The sequence below is a fragment of the Rhinoderma darwinii genome, chromosome 4 (genome assembly GCF_050947455.1).
Source record: "Rhinoderma darwinii isolate aRhiDar2 chromosome 4, aRhiDar2.hap1, whole genome shotgun sequence".
In the NCBI taxonomy this organism is placed as follows: Eukaryota; Metazoa; Chordata; class Amphibia; order Anura; family Rhinodermatidae; genus Rhinoderma; species Rhinoderma darwinii.
The window spans coordinates 87,963,775-87,989,619 of record NC_134690.1 but is presented as its reverse complement, the minus strand read 5'-3'; the positions used below and the strand labels follow the sequence as shown (position 1 = coordinate 87,989,619).

Genomic DNA, 25,845 nt, shown 5'->3' with positions numbered 1-25,845 from the left:
CCCCTGATATGGGTAGCCTTGGGCATGCGGTCATTACACTGGGGTCTTCTCTTCTACTTCCCAGCTCTTAGTTCTCTGGTTGAAAGTTACACTCTGGTCCCCCCCTCTTATCCGGGGTGAGCTTCACTGTTTCACCACAGTCCCCTCCAGCTGAATCATAGTTCCTGTTATCCCCACCCCCATCCTGATAACTTCTCCTTATGATTCAGTGTTTGCTGTCATTTACAGTTTTTTCTTCTGCACCTAATGATGTTTATAGCCAGCAAACTTCCCTTCTCGACTGCACTAAATCCTGCTCCAACCTTATGATCGTAGGATACTCCCATGCCCCTGGAATCTTCGTCTACATTATTCAGGCGATCATTAGGACAAACCTCTCAAAACCTAAAAAAGAGAACTTAAGGCCCTTTTACGTGAGCCAAAGATCCGGCCAACGAGTGTTCATATGGACGCTCGTTCCTGGTCATTGCCCTGTGCAAACAGGGCAACGATCAGCCAATGCACAAGCAAACCCTCATTCGTCGGCTGATCGTCTTGTTTATGCAGCACAAAATATTATCGTCGGCAGCACGTCTCCCGGTGTAAGTAGGAAGATGCGCTCCCGACATGATGGTAATGCATGGGGATTACTAGCGATCCTAGTAATGATTACTCGTCCCCATACATTACTGATCACAACGAGCGCCGATCAATGAGCTGTCTCGATCAGTGCTCGTCTCTGTTACAGCCCAAATCGGCCGGCGTGAAAGGGCACTTCGTGGACTCATCTGTGCTAAAAGCGGCACGTGCTGGGTACAGATAGCGGGTGACTGCTCTCAAAGTTTGGCTAAACCAGTGCTCAGAGAAATCATGAAATTCTTGTTGGTAGCGCTGGTGGAGATTTATCAATACTATCGTAGGATGTGGCCATGTACAATACAGTGAAAATGGTTACATTTTCATCAATACGTAGGTATAACCCGTGTGCAACAGATTTGTTACGCTGCAAGTGAATGGGGTTCGGAAAACCCCATTCAGTTGCACTTTATTGTACTTTCCTTGCATATTTGCAATGCAGACTTGGCACTGGGAATCCACAGCAATGCTACTACTTGTTTCCCTAGACCTTATTTACACGTATTTCTCGCCAGTGTGCGGTCTGTTTTAACCACGCACCGCACACTGACCCATGCAATTCAAGGGAACTATTAGGCCCTGTTCACACAGTTTTTTGCAGGCAGATTTTGACTTAGAAGAAGTATATATAGGAAATATCCTCCAGCTCACCTTCGGCAGAATCACGCTGCTAGCTGCGCCCGGATCCTCGTGTCGGTACATAGGACAAACAGGAATACAAGGAAGGATCCAGCGCCACAAAATTGAAGAGTAGACTTTTTAAAAAGGATTGGGTTCTGGGTTCCAATTTTAGTTGAAGAATGTTTAAAAATGAGAACGACTGTCCAAGTGCAAAGGTGTATTGGAAAGTATGCACGCTGCCTACGCGTTTCAGACGCCCACAGCGCCCTTAATCATGGCTTGTGTATTTTGACCTGCCTGCTGAGATTTTCGGCCACGGCGATTGAGCGCCGCGGGCAAAAAACACAGCGAAAAACTCTTTCTCTGCCTCCCAGTGATGTCAATGGGAGGTCAGAGACGGAAACGCCCGAAGAAAGGGCATGACGCTTCTATTTACCGTGAACGGTTTTTTTTCTGCTCGAGGAAAAGAAACTCGTCCGCCTCCCATTGAAATCGATAGGAGGCGATTTTGGCCGTTTTTAGCTGCGGTTTCCGAGGCAAAAACCGCAGCTAAAAACTGTGAACCGGGCCCTCACATATCCATTTTCTTTCACGGAGAGTGTGTCCGTTGCGGGAAACTCACAGTGTGTTATATCCTGGTCCATTTTTGTGGACCGGATTCGCCCATTAAAGTCTATGGGTGCAGGGAAAAAACGTACAGCGCATGGATGATATTCGTGTGCTATTAGTTTTTCACAAATCAGTTGCTAAAGTAACGAAGAACAAGAAAAGTGAAACCAGGAAGTGCGGACAAGAAAAAATTAATGGCATGTGCAAACCACACTGACGCAATTAAAGAAAAACTGCTCCTTTTTTGGGGGCGCAAATTGGACATGCTCGTGTGAATAAAGCTTTAGGGTACAGCCACACGTGGCGTATTTGCCTTGTAAAGGAAAACGACAATTTCCCATGTAAAAAATATTCTGCAATTTCTTGCGTTGCAGAACATTTTTCCAATAGGCTTACATTGTAAATACAAGTCAAATACACTTAAGACCGTATTAGACGGAGTGAATATCCTACGAATTTTTGTTTAATCGTGTGAATGTAAGAAATAATTGCCACTTGTAATAGTTTGATCGAACAACGAACGATAAATATTTGGGTTTTCGTGGATCGGCCACATCTACCTGAGCAAAAGATTATCGTTCGTCGCCGCCGCCACCACATCCCCTTGTCTAATCCGAAATCTTCCAGTCATTAGCAGTTCAGAGATGAGATGTGGGTAAACGAGCAACGATCGCAGGTACGACCGTACAGCAAAAATTTAGCATTTATTTTCATGTGTAATTGACCGTCCTTCAAACGCAAACAACTCGCTAAGTTGTCGCTCGTTCGTGATAGAATATCTGCCCGTTTAATAGGACCCTTATAGTTCAGGATGACGTCTTGGTCATATGGTGGATGTGTGTTTTCTGCGACCATGTCAGCTTTTGCCGTGAAATGGTTAATGAGTGAGATTTGGAGCGGCCCCTTGTGTTTGGGTGTGTGTGTATAAGCGCTGCCAGACCTTCCCTCTACAGCAGATATGTAATGTCCCTGAGGTCATTATGTACAGTGACGGAGCCTGGCATCTCCTGTATGTGAGCGGAGCTGGGTAACCTCGCCCTGTGATCGCCCAGACACTGCTTTTCCAGCCTCCTAATGTCTGTCCTACAGCTGTGCGAGTGCCACTGACAATCATAGCTTTGTGCAGCTGAAGTGCTGTCACCGAGGTCCTGGGAACAGTTGTCTGCTGCTCTACATTCCCTCCCAGACATCATGGGGTAATAACGCCTTGTTCAGTGCCTCTCGGTAAAGTGTAGTATGTTAATCTTCTCACATGTCCCTAATGGGGGTTATGAGGCATTGAGCAGCTATCCCAGAGGTCCCATGTAATGTACCATAGCATTGCTAGGGCTTGTTCACACTTAGCGTTGTGTGATGTTACAAAGCGCACCACAATCCGAGAGGAAAAAACACTGAACATGAGGTTCTGTGGCGATTTATTTATTTTTTGTAGGAAGTATTCTTAGAACTGCTTTTATGGAAAACAACATTTCAGTACCGTGTCGAAAAAAAAAAGAAATTTTTACGTGGGGTGTTACTCACTGAAGTGAGTCTGTGCACATGGCAATGACTGTACAAGCCTTGGAAGCTAGATCCGTAGTTCCAATATTAAAGGGAACCTGTTAGCAGTTTTGAGGCCTTGAAATTGCTGACAGAGCGATAAAGGGGGCATTTTATACGTACCCTTCGTTTTGGTCATGATCGAGAAAATGTTTAATTCCCCTGATGTGCCACTAAGGCGGGACTTGATATGCAAGGGCTCCTGCAGCGCACGCTCAGCCCTTCTGCTCTGAGTGCTGGCTCTAGCGATCTCCTGATTGGCCGCTAGAGCCGTCATTCAGAGCAGAGAGTGGCACTTGCAACCACCGTGCCAGGGAAATCAGACATCGCTTTCTCGGTAATGCAACTTGCATGACTGAGAAAAAAGGTATGTTAAAAATACCCTCCCCCCTCCCCCTCCCCTACATCAATCTGTCAGCAGATTTGAGCCCTCAAAACTGCTGACCGGTTTCCTTTAGAAGTATTGTCTGTGATGAGATAATCCTTTTGAAATTTTCTGGGAAAGCAGAGCGACAACCAACATGGTCGTCTTTAGGGTCAATGCACACGATGCGTATTACATGCGGTTTTGCCGTGCGTATTTGAGTGCGCTAAAACCGCAGCGTAATACAGTACCAGCATAGTCAATGAGTAATCTCATGTACACGCTGCAGTATTTTTCAGGATGTAAATTGACCCACGGTGCGGATTTTCGAAAACCACAGCATGTCAATTTATCTTGCAATTTTGCTTGCGAATTCTATCGCTACAGAAATACGCCACAAAACCCGCAGCATGAAAACGCTGTGATTTACGCAGCAAAACGTAAAAAACCACAGCAAAAAATGCACCTTCAGGTGCTTTTGTTTCCTGCAAATTTCTTGCGGTTTCCTGCGGTTTTGCTGTGTATTTTCTGCAGCAAAATATGCAACGTGTGCATGTAGCCTTACAGGTTCCACAGAGGTTTGTCCAAACATTCTCATGCTCCTGAATGGAGTTATGGCGCGGTACATCTTGGTTGTCACCCAGCTTTCCATGAAACAGATAAAACTAATAACTAAATTTTACCAACTTGACAGAAGGGCACAATCCTCTAATATTTTGGGGAAATGCTCTTTAGTTTAAAATGACACGTTCAACAATTCTGATTTAAAGAGACTCTGTCACCAGATTATAAGTGCCCTATCTCTTACATAATCTGATCGGCGCTGTAATGTAGATAACAGCAGTGGTTTTTATTTTGAAAAATTGTTATTTTTGAGCAAGTTATGAGCAATTTTAGATTTATGCTAATGACTTTCTCAATAGACAACTGGGCGTGTTTTTACTTTTTACCAACTGGGTGTTGTACAGAGGAGTGTATGACGCTGACCAATCAGGGACCAATCAGTGGCCAATCAGCATCATACACTTCTCATTGTTCCAGCCCAGCGTGATTGTGCAGTGAAAGAAGCTGGGCTGGAACAATGAGAAGTGTATGATGCTGATTGGTCAGCGTCATACACTCCTCTTCACAACGCCCACTTGGTAAAAAGTAAAAACACACCCATTTGTCTATTGAGAAACTCATTAGCATAAATATAAACTAGCTCATAACTTGCTAAAAAAATGATCGATTTTCAAAATAAAAACCACTGCTGTTATCTACATTACAGCGCCGATCAGATTATGTAGGAAATAGGGCATTTATAATCTGGTGACAAAGCCTCTTTGAAAAAAGAAAAGCTCAGCCCATTGTCCGACATTGTAGCTGGAAGTCTCTCGCTGACTCTAGGTGTAAGGGACGACCTTCCTCTGCAATCTTATCTGCATAGAAATTTCTTGACAAGTTACAACAGTGACACATACCAGGGGAGGGCTGTTCCTTCCACTGCGGTGACACATTCCCTTATGCCTGATACTGTCTGATATACAACACATAATTATAATATCATGCACTAGGCCATGTTCACACATACAGGTTTCTGGCAGGATTTTGGTGCAGATTACACTTTTTTAAATCCTGATTTTCTGCCGGCAATGCAAGTGATTGGGGTGTTGTATACACCATTCAGACGCTCCGTAAAATATCTGCACCAAATAATCAACCCATTGCAGATTCTTATTACCGAGGATTCTTCGCTGCAAATCCGCGGTTTCGTTCTATTGAATCACAACGGGGCTGATGCTGGTTTATAACTTCAGTGAGAGTTCCTGATCTTGGGCACCATTTGCAACTGCGTCGGAGCCTCCTTTGCTGATTCCGTCAGAATTTACAGAAGGGATAGTGCTGCATGCAGTGTTATTTTCCCCATCAAAACGTCAGACACCACAGCGGAACCCGACAGACCCCATTATAAGTCAATGTAGTCCATTGGGTGCCATTGGTATCAGTTGACATGTCATAGTGACATGTCAGAAGTTTTGATCAGTGGGGGTCCGAGTGCTGAGCGCCCCCCCCCCCCCCACAATCACTAAAACGAAGCTGTAGAAGTGCTCAGGTGAGTGCTGTGCCGCTTGGATTCTGATCAGCACTGCTCCGCTTTCAGCTGATCAGAAACGCTGCGGCGCAGCACTCACCTGAGCACTTCTGCCGATTTTATGCTGCAGATTTTGTTGCTTTTTTTAAAAAAAACTAGTCCGATTAAAATTCACAAGCGGAAACGCAAGATAAAGAAGAATTTTCAGTTCTCGGACCCCCACCAATCGAAACTTCTGACATGTCACTATGACATGTCAGAAGTTTGTCATTAGTTACCCTTTAATTTCACATTTGGTGGCGCTACAGAAGAATTGAGCACTTGCTTCTAGTTTCACCCACAGTTTCTAGTTAATCACTGGGACACCATGGGATCATTTTATCATCGGGGACCTTTCGAACAGAAAGGCATTGTCTAAAGCGGACAACCCCTTTAATCCCTTCAGGACCAAGCTCATTTTGGCCTTCAGGACCAGACCCATTTTTTCAAATCTGACATATTTCACTTTATGAGGTAATAACTCCGGAATGCTTTTACCTATCAAAGCGATTCTGAGATTGTTTTCTCGTGAGACATTGGACTTTATGATAGTGGAAAAATTTGGTCGATAAATTCATTATTTATCAGTGAAAAACACCAAAATTTTGTGAAAAATTGCAAAAATTAGCATTTTTCTAAATGTAAATGTATCTGCTTGTAAGACAGGCAGTTATACCACAAAATTTTTTTGCTAATTAGCATCCCCCATATGTCTACTTTAGATTGGCATTGTTTTTTGAACGTCCTTTTATTTTTCTATGACATCACAAGGCTTAGAACTTTAACAGCAATTTCTCACATTTTCAAGAACATTTCAAAAGGCTATTTTTACAGGGGCCAGTTCAGTTGTGAAGCGGCTTTTTGGGCCTTATATATTAGAAAACGCCAAAAAGTCACCCCATTTTAAAATCTTCACCCCTCAAAGTATTCAAAACAGTATTTAGAAAGTTTCTTAACCCTTTAAATGTTTCACAGAAATTAAATCAACGTAGAGGTGAAATTTTCAAATTTCATTTTTTTTTTTGTTGCAGAAATTCATTTTTAATCTATTTTTTCTGTAACACAGAAGTTTTTACCAGAGAAACGCAACTCAATATTGCCCAGATTCTGCAGTTTTTAGAAATATCCCACATGTGGCCCTAGTGTGGTAATGGACTGAAGCACAGGCCTCAGAAGCAAAGGAACACATTGAGGATTTTGGGGCCTCCTTTTTATTAGAAAATATTTTAGGCACCATGTCAGGTTTGGAGAGGTCTTTCGGTGCCAAAACAGTGGAAATCCACCAAAAGTGACCCCATTTGGGAAACTACACCCCTTGAGGAAATTATCTAGGGGTATAGTGAGCATCTTGACCCCGCAGGTTTTTTGCAGAAATTATTGAAAATGGGCCATGAAAATGAAAATCTACATTCTTTCAAAGAAAATGTAGGTTTAGCTAATTTTTTCTAATTTCCGCAAGGACTAAAGGAGAATGGGCACCGCAACATTTGTAAAGCAATTTCTCCCGAGTAAAACAATACCCCACATGTGGTAATAAACAGCTGTTTGGACCTATGGCAGGGCTTAAAAGGAAAAGAGCGCCATTTGGCTTTTGGAGCTCAAATTTAGCAGGAATGGTTTACGGAGCCCCTGTTGCATTTGCAAAGCCCCTAAGGGACCAAAACAGTGAAAATGCCAAAAAAGTGACTCCATTGAGAAAACAACACCCCTTGAGGAATCCATCTGGGGGTGTAGTGAGCATTTTGACCCCACAGGTGTTTCATAGATTTTATTAGAATTGGGCAGTGAAAATAAAAAAAATCCTTTTTCTTCAATAAGACGTAGCTTTAGCTCAAAATTTTTAATTTTCTCAACAAATAAAGGAAAAGAAGAACCCCAACATTTGTAAAGCAACTTCTCTGGAGTACGGCAATACCCCACACGTGGTCATAAACTGCTGTTTAGATACACGGCAGGGCTCAGAAGGGAAGGAGCGCCATTTGCTTTTGGTGTACAGATTTTGCTGCATTTGGTTTCTGGTCGCTATGTTGCATTTGCAAAGTCCCTGTGGAACCAAAACAGTGGATCCGCCCCCAGAAGTGACCCCATTTTGGAAACAACACCCTCAAGGTATTCACCTAGGGGTGTAGTGAGCATGTTAACCCCACAGGTGTTTTGCAGAAATTCGTGTGCACACGATGTGGGAGAGTGAAAATGGGAATTTTTCCTTAGATACGCCAATATGTGGTGCCCGGCTTGTGCCACCATAACAAGACAGCTCTCAATTTTTATGCGGTGTTTCCCGGTTTTAGAAGCACCCTACGTGTGGCCCTAATCTTTTGCCTGGACATTCGACAGGGCTCAGGAGTGAAAGAGTACCATGTAAAATTGAGGCCTAATTTGGCTACATATAAAGTATTGGTTCACAATTGCAGAGGCTTTGATGTGAAATAAAAGAAACCCCTGAGAAGTGACCCCATTTTGGAAACTACACCCCTCAAGGCATTTATTAAGGGGTGTAGTGAGCATTTTCACCCCACGTGTCTTTTCCATAAATGATTGCGCTGCCGAAGGTACAAATTAAAATTTTGCCCTAGATATGCCAATTCATTGTCAAATATGTCGTGCCCAGCTTGTGCCACTGGGGACACACACCTCAAAAATTGTTAAAGGGGTTCTCCCGGGTATGGCGATGCCATATATGTGGACGTAAACAGCTGTTTGGGCATGCTGTAGGGCTCAGATGGGTGGGAGCGCCATTTGGCTTTTGGAGCGTGGGATTTGCTTGGTAATAGTTTTGTTTGGAGTATCACTGTTGTTTCCGTTTATAATGTGGGGCATATGTGAGCTCGGCAGAGTACATCGGGGCATAGTCAGGTGGTATAATAATAATAAGGTAAAAAAAATAATAAAATGATCCATAGATGTGTGTTACGCTGTGATCGATCCTTTCTGCAAAGGCCGGTGTCGCACTGATAACTGGCGTCCTTCCTTATCCCCCTTTTGGTCCACACTCCGCACCTTTGCAGTTTGGGGAATTTTGCCGGGAAAGTGTTGTCCTGGTATAATACGGACGCCCTCGCTTCCAGCGGATATGGTTGGGCCCTCCCCTTCCTGGTTCTCTAATTTTAGTGCCTTGATACATCGCCTTTTGAAACAGAAGAAATGTTCCCCTCGGGCTGGCACAACCGGATATTTTTCTTTCCTGACTTATTGTAGCCTTAACTTATTTTATTTCTTCATAGACGTAGTGGTATGAGAGCTCTTTTTTTACCGGACGAGCTGTAGCTTTTATTGGTACCATATTGGGGTACATGCAACTTTTTGATCACTTGTTATCCTTTTTTTGGGAGGCAAGGTGACAAAAAAACAGCAATTCTGCCATAGGTTTTTTTTTTTATATATATACAGCGTTCACCATGCGTTATAAACTACATGTTACCTTTATTCTGCGGGTCAGTACGATTCCGTCGATACCAAATTTATAGAACTTTTTTATAACTTTTTGCACAATAAAATTACTTTTGGAAAGAGAATGTATTTCTTCTGTCGCGATGTTGTGAGAGCCATAACTTTTAATTTTTTTTCGTCTATGGAGCTGTGTGAGGGTTTGTTTTTTGCGAGACGAGGTATAGATTTTATAGGTACCATTTTTGGATAAATGCGATTTTAATTAATTAATTTTTTTTTAATAATTTTTTTTTTTAAAATTTTTTTTTTTTGATCATTTTTTATTTCAATTTTTGGAAGACGGTGACCAAAAAAACAGTAATTATGGCAGTGTTCGCGTTTTTTTTTACGGCGTTCACTGCGCTGAATAAATAACATAATATTTTTATAGTTTAGGTCGTTACGGTCGCAGCGATACCAAATATGTATGGCTTTATTATTTTTTTTCAATAATAAATGACTTGATAAGGGAAAAAGGGCGATTGTGTTTTATTTTATTACTTGAAACTTTTATTGTATGTTTTTCAACTTTTATTTTTACTTTTTTTACACTTTTTTTTTGTCCCACTAGGGGACTTGAAGGTCCAACTGTTTGATGTTCTAATACATTGCACTACCTATGTAGTGCAATGTATTGGAATTGTCAGTTGTTCACTGACAGCAAGCCGATCAGGCTCCGCCTCTGGGCGGGGCCTAATCAGCTTACGTAAAGGCAGACAGGAGTCCATTGTTAGGGCTCCTGTTGCCATAGTAAGTCGCCAGCCTTGCCATCGCGTAGCAAGGCTGCCGATTTGCTACAAACCTCTAGGATGCAGCGATCACAATGGATCGCTGCATCGAAGGGGTTAATGCCAGGAATCTGAGCTAGCTCCGGTTCCTGGCGATAGATCGGGGTGTCCGCTGTAACATACAGCGGACACCCACTGCTGATGACGCCGGCTCAGCTTCTGAGCCGGAAGCTGAGCCGGCGCCATCTTGCCGATGGTACCGGAAGCCTCCTGGGCCCCGCCGACGACGAGGCATAGGAGGATTCCGTTACTGGCGGACCGGGAGGTAAGTATAAGCCCTCCGATCGCCTTTGCAGCCACCGGCAACCCAGCGATCACGTTGCTGGGGTGCCGGTGGCTATAAACTCCTCACATGCTGTGATCTCTATTGAACGCAGCATGTGAGGGGTTAATCGGCCAGATCGGATGCTAGTTCCGGTCCTGGCCGATACCTCAGGGTGACAGCTGTAACATACAGCTGTAACCCGGCGGTGATGTCGCTGGCTCAGCTCCTGAGCCAGCTTCATCTCCATCACGTACAGTTACGTGATTAAAGCTGATGTCTTACCGCCTTTTCACGTAACTGTACGTGATTGGGCGGGAAGGGGTTTTAAACTATTATTTAGAAAAACAAATGATTGAAATCCTGCTCACAATTCACAAATACACTGTGAGATGTCGTGTGTAACACTTCGCTCGTTCACACATAGATCACACTTTGTGGCTGGGCAGGAATCTCACCAATGCTGCTGGGGTTAAAGTTCTTCATTCTCTGATTTTCCCATTGTCCCTTGGAATTTGAGACTGAGAAGTTCTTCCCCTTTTTTTAAACCTCTAATATGAAGAAACTGACACAGGTAGAACTGCTGGTCATTGAATACCCCATCCACATGTATTGCGCTGTACTTTGCTACGGATTTACCGTGCGTAATCTGCAGCACATCCACAGGGTCTGAATTTGGCCTTAAAGTGAAGACCTCTGCTCTCCTTAAAATAGAGGCAGAGACAGAAGAGATTCACATGTCGCCTTAGTGCAGCAAGCCTTAGGCCGCATGTTGTGGATTCTGTCGGATTTAGGTGCGGATTATGCCCCTAAATCCTAAAAGAATCTGTTAGCGTCCACCAGCAATGCATGTGAATGGGATATTGTGTATCCGTGCGGAATAATGTAAAATCGCCGGCATGTTCATCGTGCATGCCAATCCGCGGCAGAAATCCCAGTTTAATCTGCAGTTTTATTCCATGAATTAACTTCGAAGTCCATGCCAAACCATGATGGTGTGAGAACGGTTGTCAGTGATCGGGCTGCAAACTACAGTTCCTAGTTTTATATTTTGGGTCGATAATGCCCCCGAGTGGCTTCCACAACCGTTTCATAGGTCTGTATATATTTCGGCCATTTTGTTTCGTGCGCCATCTCTATTTCCCAGTCTGCAAAAACCAAAGGAGGAAATCTTGTCCCACCTCCCCTTGGAACACACGTAGGAAGGTCGCGTGAAGGTTATTTTCCAGGCATTTCCTAGCAACGAATCCGCAAAATTAGTCATGTTTTGCAGATCCAAAGACTTTAATGGGTGGCACCGGTTCTCAAATACGGACAGGCCTAAGACATGATCTATAATTTGCAAAATGGAACAAAGGATCTGAAAAAAAAAACTAATGTTTGCGTGGCCCCATAGAAATGAATAGGTCAATGTGCGATCTGCAAAAAAAGAGGGTAGCGCACGGAGTAAAAACACGGTCGTGTACATGAGCACTTACTGAGGAATTCATGTGACTTTAAGTTTACAGAATTTTCTCAAATGATCTTGCTTTTTGTGGCTGTGTAAAAATCTGTGTGATATATATATATATATATATATATGTATGTACAAATGTCTACACAATCACTGCTGTATAATTATTGTACAGTTATCACACATATAGTTATTGTTGGCAGAGGGCTCTGGTGCCCAGGATGTTTATTTTCCATGAATCTGATATTTTTCTATGGCCGGTAACAGTAGCGGTCTCTTGTGTTAGTATATAGAGGTGTGTGGTATACTATACAGGCCGCTCTATACATACACTGTACAAGTCTTGTCTATAAATGGGCTGAGTGTGTTTCTGGGACGTACGCTCTGTCTCCAATCACTTCACGGCATCTTCCCTTTTTATAACTTCCACTTTAGCACAAAACTTTTTTTTTCTTTCTTTAAAGCAGCAGACCAACCAAAATCCATGTGAACTGGAGCTGTGGGCTGGAATGCATCCTATATTTAGTTCTGTTCCCAGATTTCTTGATTTCAGGGCCGACATCTCCACTCACAGAAATGCAGCAGAAGCTGTGGATGGCTACAGTGCAGTATTTATGTGGCTTCACTGCTGTGTAGACAACCTATAAGCACAAAAGCACAGGGAACATAGCACCCAAAAGGTGTGTGTGTGTGTGTGTATATATATATATATATATATATATATATTACCTTGTAATGTAAAAAGTAGAAATCTTTATTAATGATGAATAGCGACAATCCATGGTAACATGACAGTACATACAAAAGAAGATTTAAAAAAAAGGTCATATACGGAGAGCAGCATCAGGAAGGTATAGATGTTAAATATACCCAAGGGTTACCAACAACCCATCTCATAAATGACGTCCCATCACTACCTCATCACTAAATACAAAAAATACGATAGCTAGGTGGTACAATAAATGACTATAGGTACATGAAGTAAATGATCTCTGATGGTAAATGTATTAGCAAAGCCAGGGTACAGCAATGCAACAACAGCAAGGCTAAATAAACAGGAATTATAAGAAAACATAACCAGAGTCATGGTAGAGGAGAGAGGGAAACGTCCAGAGATGTGGCACAAAATAACGCCTCGACGCGCGTTTCGCCTAAGACCGGCTTCGTCAGGAGCCTACTCCTGATACATTGTAACAAACTTTAGTTTTGTGAAAGTAGGAATAAGTACGAATTGGATTTCTAGACTGGATGTAAACAAGAATGGATCAATTCACGGATTGCAATCAAGAGATTTTGAAAGGAATTTAAAATGTAACTAAACTCTTTTGACAAGTCATAGTGACATGTCAGAAGTTTTTGTCAGTGGGGATCTGAGACCCCAACCGATCGCTAAAACGAAGCTGCAGAAGTGCTCGGATGAGCTGCTGTGTTGCTTTGTTTGTGATCAGCTTTCCTCAGATAGCCGAGCGAGCGGTGTACGGACTCTCAGACATTTTTTTATCGAGCCCGTACAACGCTCGCTCGGATTTCTGAGGAGAGCTATCTTTGGCAGCCCCATAAAAATGAATGGAGTGGTGGCCGAGCACACTTACTACTGCTCCATTCCTAGAAAGGGAAGCCCATTCTCGTGATCGGTGGTGGTCCCAGCGGTCAGAACCCCACCGATTTAAAGAAGAAAAAAATGTATCACCTATCCTGTGGAATGGTGATAAATAATGATTATGGGAAAACCTCTTTACACCAGTGTAGTGTTTCTCAAACTGTGAGGCGCCCCCCAGTTGTTGGTGAGCTGGGGAGGCAGTTTTAAGTAAAGCGATGATAAGCCGCCCAGTCCTTTCTCTTTATTCTAATCATGTTCTACTGAATTCAGCAGAAAAATCTAATGGATTCTGCAATATTTAAAATTTTGGCATGGACTTCATCCAATGGTGAGACCCAGATATCTCCATGTTCTGGCTGGTGAGACCTTAGTAGAAAAAGTTTGAGAAGCCGTGCATTATACAATGGTTTAGCTTTATTTACGTAAGACGGCACCGCCTCGTTGAAGATCAGCTCTGAGATACTAGGACATTTTGGTTATGTTTTTTTCCATTCCTCTCTCTAGGTATGACACTGGACGGGACAATTTCATAGACATGATGGAGCTGAAGCTCATGATGGAGAAGTTGGGTGCCCCACAGACTCATCTTGGTTTAAAGAACATGATAAAAGAAGTGGATGAAGATATTGATGGAAAGCTGAACTTCCGAGAAGTATGTGTTTAGTGACTTAATACAAGTTAACACATTAGTAAAAAGCCAAAATGTAGAGGAAAGTTTAGATTCCTATAACTGTTCAGGAACTGTTCACATCTCTGGCTGTCTGGTCGCCAGAAAGGGAATTCTATGGAGCTATGAACTAGCATGGATTTCCGCTATATATTACACCCGTTTCTTACACTAAGCCCCGCCCACTTAAAAAAATAATGACCAATGCAAAAAGTCGCAAATTATTGTATAAATATGGCCTGCATAGCCATTGATAAATTCCCCCATAGGGTTTTCTACACAATATTCTCAACATGTCAGCCACAAAGCCATGTGCAAAGAGCCCCAAATGCTGCTTTATGGTGCCTGCATGCAGCCCATATTCTCCCCTAGAAGCAATACTTCTAGAGAAGAATCGTTCCATAATATTGCATGCACTTGAGCATGCCAGTTTTTCACAATACATACGTACGGTAATCTTTTAGAAAAAAAATCCTCCATATACCTACGTATAAAATGAACGGCACGCAGAGGTAGAGTATAGCCTAACACAGATCTGAGACGCAGCCTTGTGCATGTTCCATTAAAGTGGTGATCAAATTCATTGATTGTGTAAAACTGGGAGACTTAGTTGTAATCATCACATAAGTACAGAGTAATGTAAGAAAGTTCATGGATCTCCGCCACTTGTAGACTGTACGGGGGAAAGATGACCGTATCAGACTCTCCTTTCTTCCTGCTCTCATTTGCAGCTCCTCCTTCCTCCCTCACACACACAGAACAGGAAGTAAAAGTTTTCTACCTGTGCTACGAATATTTCTCCTAGAGCTTTGATCCTGGTTTTACCTGCAAGTTAAGGGCTTTATTAGGATACCAAGATCAAAGCTCTAGTCCTAGTTGCGGCAATCGTTTTAAGTCATGACATGTTAAATATGTCCTTGCAAGTGTGAGAATTAAAATCTTGGGTCAGAAAATATTTCCAAAGATCTGCACTTGAAGCATCAATGGTTGATTGATAGCGGTTGATCGGCCATTAGAGTATTAATAATCGGTGTCACCAACCACCATGCATATGTTGTATCTATTTTGCTCGGATTTAGTATGGAACGTTTCATGTACTGGGGTATGGTTTATTTATATTTCTGCTGCTATTTTAGTCACTACCTTTAGGTGCAGGTGCTATTAATCCACTCACTGGTGACCAGGCCTGTAGTAGACTCCAGTGATGTTATGGATGTGCTCTTCTTTTAGTAGTTCCCGGATAGTATTTAGATATTAACTCTTCTAAGATGAGCGATGATGTTGCTAGAACAGGATAAAAATTGTAGACGTTTGCATTCAGGTAATTCCATATTCTTGCAGAACTCTGCTATGGTTTGTTAGGTCAGATTTAAATAAGAAAAGGTCTTTCAAAATAGAACTGTTTTATACGTGGATAGACAGACCATCTATTTCATAATCTTTTGGCCGGGAACGAGCAGGGAGTGTGGTTTAGGCAGTATTGTAAAAAACTTATCGCAGCAAACCCATTCTCCTCCCCACTCCCTATGCATACACCCTGTATATACTGTTTCTAGTTCCGGACATGTGCTGTAGGATAATCTGGCGTTATTTCCCATTCCCAGAACAGTGTACAGCTTGATACACTGAGCTTCCAGCCTAAGGTTATTTACACAGACTTATTAGGCCTCATGCACACGACCGTAAAAACTCCCGTTATTACGGGTCGTAATTACGACCCGTAATAACGGGCTCATAGACTTCTATTGGCCACGGGTACCTTCCCGTTTTCTTACGGGAAGGTGCCCGTGCTGTTAAAAAACATGTCCTATTTCAGGCCGTAATAACGGCACGGACAGTCCATAGAAGTCTATGGAGCTCTCGTAATGACGGGTGGCTACATGTGTGCACCCGTCATTACGGCAGCGTTGCTAAGCGACGTCAGTAAATAGTCACTGTCCAGGGTGCTGAGAGAGTTAACTGATCGGCAGTAACTCTTTCAGCACCCTGGACAGTGACTACCGATCAGAATAAAGAGCAACCTGTAAAAAATAAAAGACGTTCATACTTACCGAGAACTTCCTGCTTCCTCCAGTCCGGTCTCCCGGCCGTTGCCTTGGTGACGCGTCCCTCTCGACATCCGGCGCGACGTCCTGGCCGTCCCTGGATGACGTTTCAGCCCATGTGACCGCTGCAGCCAATCACAGGTCAATCACAGGCTGCAGCGGTCACATGGACTGCCGCGTCATCCCGGGATGTCGGGCTGGATGTGAAGAGAGGGACGCGTCACCAAGGCAACGGCCGGGTAAGTATGAATTTCTTTAACTTTTATTACAGAAAGGGCTGTCCCTTCTCTCTATCCTGCACTGATAGAGAGAAGGGGCTGCCGATTAGTGCAGTGCTATTTTGCCGCCAAAAACGTGCCCGTAAATGCGGGTGGAATACGGGTGACACCGGACCCATATTTACGCCAGTATTTACGGGTGGGAAAAAATACGGTCGTGTGCATGAGGCCTTAGCATTTATAAACCAAAACCAGGAGTAGGTCTGAAACACAGAAGAGCTGCAAATCTTCACATTATACTTTTTTTTTCCTCCTGGCTTTGGCTTACAAATGCAAAATACACCAGTGTGAAAGTGGCCTAAGAGTGCTGCGCCAAAATTTTCTGGCCACAAGACCCGAACCTGCAGCCGTCCTACTATTCGTTGCCATTTTTTTTTCTTTGCATGTCATGTTCCGAAAGAAAACAAATGTTTACTAGTCGCCTCCGCTATATCCGTACACACTTTTCTATACTTGTACGGATTTCCATGTGTGTACTAGAATATATCACTTGACTCTTTGTTCCATTAGGCTGGATTCACACGAGCACGTTACGTCCATAATGGACAGAATGTATTTTGGCCGGAAGACCTGGACCGAACACACTGCAGGGAGGCGGGCTCCTAGCATCATACTTATGTACGACATAATCTACTGTAATCGTTTTCAGTACGGGACAGTTACCCGGCAGCGAGGCAGGGACTCCTAGCGTCGTACATAACTATGATGCTAGGAGCCCGACTCCCTGCAGTGTGTTCAGTCTGGGACTTCCGGCCGAAATACGTTCCGTCCAATACGGACGTAACATGCTCATGTGAACCCAGCCTGATACGACTGCATTTTTATGTCTGTATAAAGCCACAAGAGCCAGATATCGCATGGTTCTACTGAACTTAGATTACCAAAGTATGTCGTTTGTATGACAAAGCTGGTTTGGGGATCGGGGCCGGCTACAGTATATATTATACAAATCAAAGAGGGTTTGTTTGTCTGTGCAGGGTTGAACTTTTAACTGCAAATATTATTTCACCCACTACTATCCCCTCCATAAGCAGTACCTAAAAATGAAGAGTGAGTGTTTTTTTAAAATTTTATCTATACAAGGGCCTGTTCACATCAGCGTTGCCCTTCCATTGAGTGGTCCCGTCGGAGGTTTCCATCGGGTTAGCCCCTCAACGGAAAGGCAAATGGAAACCTTAGCTTCCGTTTGCATCACCATTGATCTCAATGGTGATGGAAACTCTGCTAATGGTTTCCGTTTGTCACAGTTGTGAACGGGTTCAGTTGTTTTGACGGAATCAATAGCGCAGCCGACTGCTCTATTAAAAACCATTAGCAAAGTTTCCGTCACCATTGAGATCAATGGTGATGCAAACGGAAGCTAAGGTTTCAGTTTTTCATTCCGTTGAGGAGTTAACCCGACGGAAACCTCAGACGGAACCCCTTAACGGAAGGGCAACGCTGATGTGAACAGGGCCTAATACAGTTTTGGCAATCAGCCAAAAATGTTTCTCTTTTGGACAACGATGGCCTAAATTTATGTGTTAGGATTTAACCCAATTTGTCCTTACTCCCTCAAGCTGAGATATAAGGAGTAGTTTGGGTGGGACTTTTGAATGAAGCATTGATTTTGCTTTTTCTGTGACATGGAGTGTACCAGAGGTCACTATAATGCCAATAAGACGTCATTGATGCTTGTGAAAGAATTTACTCTCTTTGAAACCCGTCTTACGCATGTGAGAAGAGGGCGAGGCAGGCAGCGGCACATTTCTAAAGAATCTATCATATATACATAGTGTATATCCTGACAGAGTTTGGCAGAGAGTGCTATTCTGTTTATATCATTATGATGAATAAATAGGCAGATAATCTTCACAATTCCCCACGTATGGGAGCAGTGTTGTGTTTTGGACATCACATAGGCCTATGTACTGTCCAAATGCTACACTCCTCCTGCGCTAAAAATACTTCTTACGATGCTGAGGAATATATTTCATCCCTCCAGAATTCATACCAATGAGATTACCTATACATTTCTTAATAATGGCTCTGCAAGGTTACATAGTTAGTACGGTTGAAAAAAGACACATGTCCATCAAGTTCAACCAAGGGATGGGAAAATTTCTACACATTGACATAGGAGCTGATGTTTTCTTCGTTCTAGGAAATTATCTAAGCCTTTTTTAAAGCCATATACTGTCCCTGCTGTGACGGCTCCTGCGGTGACTATTCCATAGATTCACAGTTCTCACAGTAAAGAAGGCTTGTCGCCTCTGCAGCTTGAACCTTTTTTTCTCCAGACAGAGGGAGTGCCCCCTTGTTTTTTGAGGGGGTTTTACAAGGAACAGGATTTCACCATATTTTTTGTATGCGCCATTAATATATTTATATAAGTTAATCATGTCCCCCCTTAGTCGTCTTTTTTCAAGGCTAAATAGGTTTAATCTTTCCTCATAACTTAGATTCTCCATGCCCCTTATTAGCTTCGTTGCTCTTCTTTGTATTTTTTCCAACTCCAGGGCATCCTTTCTATGAACTGGAGCCCAGAACTGAACCGCATATTCTAGATGAGGCCTCACTAATGCTTTGTAAAGTGGCATTATTACATCCCTGTCCCGCGAGTCCATGCCTCTTTTAATACACGACAATATCCTGCTGGCCTTTGAAGCAACTGATTGACACTGCATGCTGTTATTTAGTTTATGATTTACAAGAACACCCAGATCCTTCTCAACAAGTGACTCCGCCAGTGTAGCCCCCACTAGGACATATGATGCATGCAGGTTGTTCGTACCCAGGTGCATAACTTTACATTTATCTACATTAAACTTAATTTGCCAAGTGGATGCCAAAACACTCAGTGGGTCCAAATTAGCTTGCAATTTATGAACATCTTCCATAGACTGAACTATATTACATAGCTTGGTGTCATCTGCAAAAATAGAAACCGTGCTATTAATCCCATCCTCTATATCATTAATAAATACATTTAATAATAGTGGCCCCAGCACTGAACCCTGGGGTACACCACTTATTACCGGGGACCATTCAGAGTACAAATCATTGACCACAACTCTCTGGTCCTTGAGCCAATTCTCAATCCAATTACAAACTCTACTTTCTAAACCTATAGTCCTTAATTTACCCATTAGGCGTCTATGGGGGACAGTGTCAAATGCCTTTGCAAAGTCCAAAAACACTATATAACAATCACTAATTGTATTAAGATATCGAGTCCTGACTTCTTGCAGGAGCTGGTCTTTCACTGACATCTTGGCTTCTAGTTTGCTGATGTTTCTGTGTATAAAGAGGCGGCATACTAGAATGAGGACCCTGATATAAGGGTGTATTCACATGTTAACAATTCATTGCAGAAATGTCTGCGACTGAAAAATCTATTGCCTACATCTGGATGGGTTGTTTCTGTAGCAGGTGCATGGATTTCTCTAAGACCTGTTTAGATGAACCGGACAATCACAGAAATTCCTGCAACAAATCTGCTGCATGGGAACAAACCCTAAGGCTGAGAATTCATGTTGCGATTCAAAAGAGGTTTTTGCCAGAAATCGCTATAAAACTGACATTTTGCCACAACTATTGTATAACCGCAACGTGAATTCTCAGCCTAAAGAGCTGTAGTTGGATCGCAGATGACTTGTGTGTCAGGCTCTGCAAGTCTAGGGTTACATGGTGGAGTTCATATTACAATGTATGTTCGCCTGTCACCTGTCCACATCCGGTGGTATCTGCTAACCAGTGATGCTGTGTTGGAACAACCTTCATTTGAGGCTGCGGGCCGTAGACGACATTGTATAGCCACAGGTTTCTCCTTCTTTATTGTGGAATGAATTCTCTAGGACTCGCCGTTTATAGACACAACCCTCTCCCGATGAATCTGTAGCCGTTGTTGGACAATTCTGCGGACTTGGTTTTTACCAACATGTGATGTGTGCGGTTGAGATTGCTGCAGGCTGTTTTATTAATACTCTCATTTCCTGCCACTGGCTGAGCACAGTCTTGGCCAAGGTTCACGTCTTTAGATGTAACTGAAGTTTGGATGACTACAACTTCCTGTTAATAAATGTCAGGCTTCATAGAATATTCGTTGCAGGGATTAACATCAGGGCTGCGCAAAAGAGCTGTCCGATCCAGGCAACATATGAATCTATCATGCGTGTTACTAGTGTACAGAAGGCTACTACAAAAAAGTAGCACAGATGTAGCAGAGCTGAATTCCTGTTTGGGGGGCTTCATTGTTTGTGTGCTATCTGTCGGTTTATATGAAGTCAATTCTGCCAAATGACCAATTCAGCTCTGCTTAATCTGCTCTTTTTGCTAATAAAGAGTACATCTCTTCCCATTGGAGTAAGGCTGTGTTCACACGTCGCAGGTAATTTGTATATATATTTTTTACCGTGATTTTCGCAAAATCACAACAAAACGCAAATTGATCTTGACATGTGAACTCGGCGTAACTATAAAGCAGCCATACATGAGGTGTACTGTGACGTTCTAGGGGTTTATCACCGCGTCCAGCCAATCAGGTTTAGGACTTGTGGTATATAAAGTGGGTAATGGTAAAGCTGATGAACTTTTAGCGTTTATCCTTAGCCTTATAATTTTGCATGTGGCACAATCGTAGCTTCATGTCGCTATATTCATGCTGACGCTTTTGATCTAGGTATCTAAACATGAGTAATGTGCTTATACCTGGGCGTAAAACAGTTGTATACATTAACAAGTAGTACTCGGCTGAGTGTGACTAAGAGTTTGCAATGTACTTACTTTACTTGGGACCCTTGTGTATAAGAGCGCAGTGTTTACATATGGACATCCGTATGGCAATTCTATGGGTTCACTGTGCATTGATACTTATGTGCATAGCAAGTTCATAGAGGCTGCCGTATGGATGTGAGCATGTAGGCGAACACTGGGGTCCACATTTATCAGTCTTTGCAATTATTTTAATTTTTTTTTGGTGTATTTCACTCAAATAGTGTTCTATTCGCTGTGCGACATATTTAATAACCGTTCGCACCAGACTTTAGAGCCATTTGCACCATATATGTAGGTTTCTAAAAGTGTGCGTTGCTTACTGCTTGAGCAGGATTTAGACACGGTTTTTGAAAAAGTTGCAATTGAGGGAAAAAGTTAGATTTCGACTCTACACAGACTCCGGCGTAGAAAAAGTGGAGTCATTTTAGCCAGTATGGAAGTTAATAGCCGTGATGTATGTTGTGACACATTTGATAAAGGGGGCACATGCAGTTATAAATTAGTCGTAACCGATGTCAATAAATTAGCCGAGTTTTACCTTCGACATTGGTTAAAATACCACTTTTGATAATGCGGGTCTGTGTCTGTACTGAGGGGAAGCCAGAGGTCTTGGGAATATTCGTATATTACTGATTGGTAGCTGTTGTGATACTCTGGTTACTGAGCAGTACCTGTTATAAGTATAGCACCTCCTAAAGAGGATCCCTAGCCTCTCCTGACTTGTCTATTTGAGTAAATACTTGTATTCCACATAAAATAACAATTCTGGAGTCGAACTCTTTATTTTTTACCATTCCTCTGTTATTCCTCCTACAAATGTATGAATTGACAACTCAGTGTTATCATTCTCCTTGTCAAAGGGGCGTGTCCCTACAGCCTCATGGGCAGCACTGATTGGACATTATCATTCCCAACTGGCAACACCTCGTTCTTAATTTATACATTTCTAGGAGGAATAACCGGAATGGCACAACACACAGTTCTAAGAAATGATGCTCCAGCAGTGTTATTTCATGGGGAATACAATTATTTACTAGAAGCTGACAGGTCCTCTTTATACCATCAGCACTTGGCCTGAACATCGGCAATGCCAGTAATTTGACATAAATACGATGTCCTTATACTGGATCTTCTGTATGAAAATGAGTGCACAGGAAAAAATGCTGATTTGCTTTCACGTTCTCTCCTGCACTGCACAGACTAGAGAATGGGTGACTGTCCGGTGTCTCCGCTGTATCTCTTTACTGATGCAGATTGGGTATGTGATCAGGCAAGGTGAGGAGTGTGGGAATTTCCACTGACACAATGGACCCTTAGTACTGGGCACACACAGTTGTATGATTACCTGTAGGTAACGGACACTGTCTGCCAGTCATCCTAGACGCTGTGCCAGCATTACCCTGGTAAGGAGGGGCTATATTAGAACGCGGTCTCTCAACTGGGTAGTGAGTGGTGTGATTTGTAGGAGGAGATTGTGTACAGTGTGTTTCATATTCTATATTGATGACCTTCGTAATGTCCATTACAGAGACACAACGTAACGGCTTTGTTGTTGTGGTTCTGGTAATAATACTTGGCTTTGTGAAGTTTGCATTAACTTATCAATGTTTATCTGCAACAATGTCTCCTACGAAAATATGCTAACAATGTATCCATTCTGAGCAGCATATAGAGATGTAGTGTCGTCCGCACTGAGAATACACTGACGCCTATTGTTCACACACCTTTGCTGTGAAGGTGGCATTGTTGGCGCACCTAGTGTCTGATGCTTGGTTGCATAATCAGGAGTTTTTACAACCTCTACTTGTGTAATATCAATGATTAAAGTGGGCTGAAATATTGAATAGTGTATGGCCAACTTTACTGTCTTTTCTGCTATTTGGGGAAAATGGCTAACGCACTCCGACGTTTGGCGCTGGATCACCGCACAGGGTTTCCATTGCCGCTCTGTTGTTTCTATGAGCTTGTATTTAGTCTGTACGAACATGTTCCACATTTTCTGTCTGTAATATGATCGTGACCGGTCGACGAGCTATGGATGACTTTCCATTGTATATCTAACATTTAGGGTATGTGCACACGATGAGCGGCTTTTCAGGAGAAAACAGCTGCCTCGTTTCATTTTGCGAGGCTTCTCTGACAGCCGTAAATTTTGAGCTGTGCTTCATTGAGTTCAATGAAGTACGGTTCAAATTAAGTCTGAAAGAAGTGTCCTGCATATAATGTATATAAGTGTCCTGCATATAATGTATATAAGTGCCCTGCATATAATGTATATAAGTGTCCTGCACTTCTTTTGACGAGGCTGTATTTTTACGAGTCGTCGTTTGACAGCTGTCAAACGACGATGCGTAAATGACAGGTCGTCTGCACAGTACGTCGGCAAACCCATTCAAATGAATGGGCAGATGTTTGCCGACGTATTGTAGCCCTATTTTCAGACGTAAAACGAGGCATAATACGCCTCGTTTACGTCTGAAAATAGGTCGTGTGAACCCAGCCATACATTTTACCTAATGGTACACCTCTGCAGTATATAGATGCATATAGCTCTGGAGGAGTTGAAAAATGTTTAGTCGGAGCTATGTACAACTAAGGGCCTGTTCACATAACCGTTCATTTCCGTTCCGGGGTTCCGTCCGAGGTTTCCGTCGGGTGAACCCCGCAACGGAAAGTGAAACTGACAGCACAGCTTCCGTTTCAGTCACCATTGATCTCGATGGTGACGGAAACATCGCTAATGCTTTCCGTTCGTCACCATTCCGTCTGGTTTCCGGTTTTCCGACTGAATCAATAGCGTAGTCGACGGAACCCCGGAACGGAAATGAACGGCGATCTGAACAGGCCCTAAGGCTTCGTTCACATCTGCGTTCAGTATTTCCGTTGCTCTGCACGGTCTTAGGAGGAGAACACTGAGATGAATGTAAACACCGTATCTGTTGCATGACGGATACCATTGGCGCCTGACAGAACCCGTTGACTTTAACGGTTCCATCTGGTTTTTGTAAAAAAACAAACAAAACAGAAACCTAACGGAACGTAGCCAAACTGATGCAAACTAAAACAAACAAAAAAATTACCATTGAAATCAATGGTAAATGGAAAGATACTTTACATTTGTCTGTTCCTCTGACTAAACAGATAAGCGGAAAGCCAAGCGGAAGCCCAATGCTGATGTGAACAGGCCCTAATATATTACACTGCACAATATACCCAATTGTGATTGGAACTTCACTTGAACCCAGGCTTTATCACCACCTTTAGTGAAATATATGACATGCTCTTACATCACGTTCATTTTCTTGCTGTTTCCTCTCCTAGTTTTTACTGATTTTCCGCAAGGCCGCGGCGGGGGAGCTGGAGGAGGACAGTGGACTGATGTCTCTGGCTAAACTCTCTGAAATTGATGTTTCAACAGAGGGAGTAATGGGGGCCAAGAGCTTCTTTGAGGCCAAGGTGAGTTATCATTGCTTGTGAATAGTGTGGCATAGAAATGGAGACTGGTACAGGGTGAAGTATATTGCTGTGAGGCAATTATTTGTGTTTGGCCAATAACGTGTGTTGCCCACTTCTACAGCAACGACATCAAAGCGCTGCCATGGGAATCTGCCAGAACTTTGCTGAGGGTACAGGGCAGCATGTTCGCTCAGTCGGCAGAGCTGCTGTCTTGAAAACTGGTGTCCATGTTAATTTGTTTGGAGTTTTTTTCTGTTAGTATTTTTTCTTGCTGCAATTAGTGCAAAATTGTGACAAAAAATCACTGAGGTTATGCAGAATAAAAGCCCTACAGTCCCGCTATAATCATGACAGAAAAAAATGGCACAACTGCCAGGTGTACCGGCCCCTTAAACGGAATTCACATGGGCGTAGTTTTTACGGCACTGATTTAGCCACAGTGAATCCGCTGCAAAATGTTGATTTGGATGAGGAACGCTGTGGATTTCACCCTTTTGCATGTAAAACGTGTAGATTTTGCGTCTGATTTACTGCAGCCAAATCCGTGGCCTAAAAATACATCACATGTGAATCCAGACTTAGGGCTTGTCCACACGTACTGGAATTGCTGACGGAAAATACGCAGAACACAGTAGCAGCAAAGTGGGTGAGGTTTAACAAATCTCATCCACACGCTGCGTAAAAATTCCGTCCAGAAATTGACCTGCGTATCGTATTTTCCATACTGCAGCATGTCAATTCTTGCTGTGGAAAGTGACAGAATTGCTGTATTTTTCAGACGTCAACATCTCCCAACATTGTGGGTAATGCAGCAAAATACGCACCATTTTCTACTGTCAAAAACGCAGGAAATGGTGCGGTTTTTCCTCAGCGGAATGTCTGCTACTTTCAACGGAACTGCTGCAGTAATTCATATGCTGTAGATTTTTTGCAGAACGATCTGCAACTGTCCCATTCATCAGAATAGAACTTGCAAAAATCCATGTCCTTGCCACCGAAACAACCCCATTAAGATGAATGGAACGGACTCAGTCGCAGAAATTTCTGCTACAAAATCTGCCGCGAGCAAATTTATCCTTAAACGTACTGAAGTTAATTGGCTTTCACCCCCCCCCCCCCCCCTGTGGAGTATGAAGGCACTTTATTAGTAATGGATAATATATAATGTTGATGGTTTGTGAGGCTACACAGATATTCACAAGCCCTTTATTGCTGAAAATGAAAGAGTTGTTACCATGGAGCTGTCGTGGA

At 42.9% G+C, this 25,845-nt stretch overlaps 1 protein-coding gene across 1 annotated transcript in view; it reads left to right on the top strand.

Moving 5' to 3' along the window:
- Positions 1-25,845, top strand: part of EFHD1 (EF-hand domain family member D1) — a 33,670-nt gene that overhangs the window by 1,398 nt on the left and 6,427 nt on the right. Inside the window, exons 2-3 of the mRNA XM_075861330.1 lie at positions 13,898-14,045; positions 24,460-24,594. Of these exons, the coding sequence (XP_075717445.1) occupies positions 13,898-14,045; positions 24,460-24,594 (283 nt within the window). The remainder of the gene's footprint in view (positions 1-13,897; positions 14,046-24,459; positions 24,595-25,845) is intronic.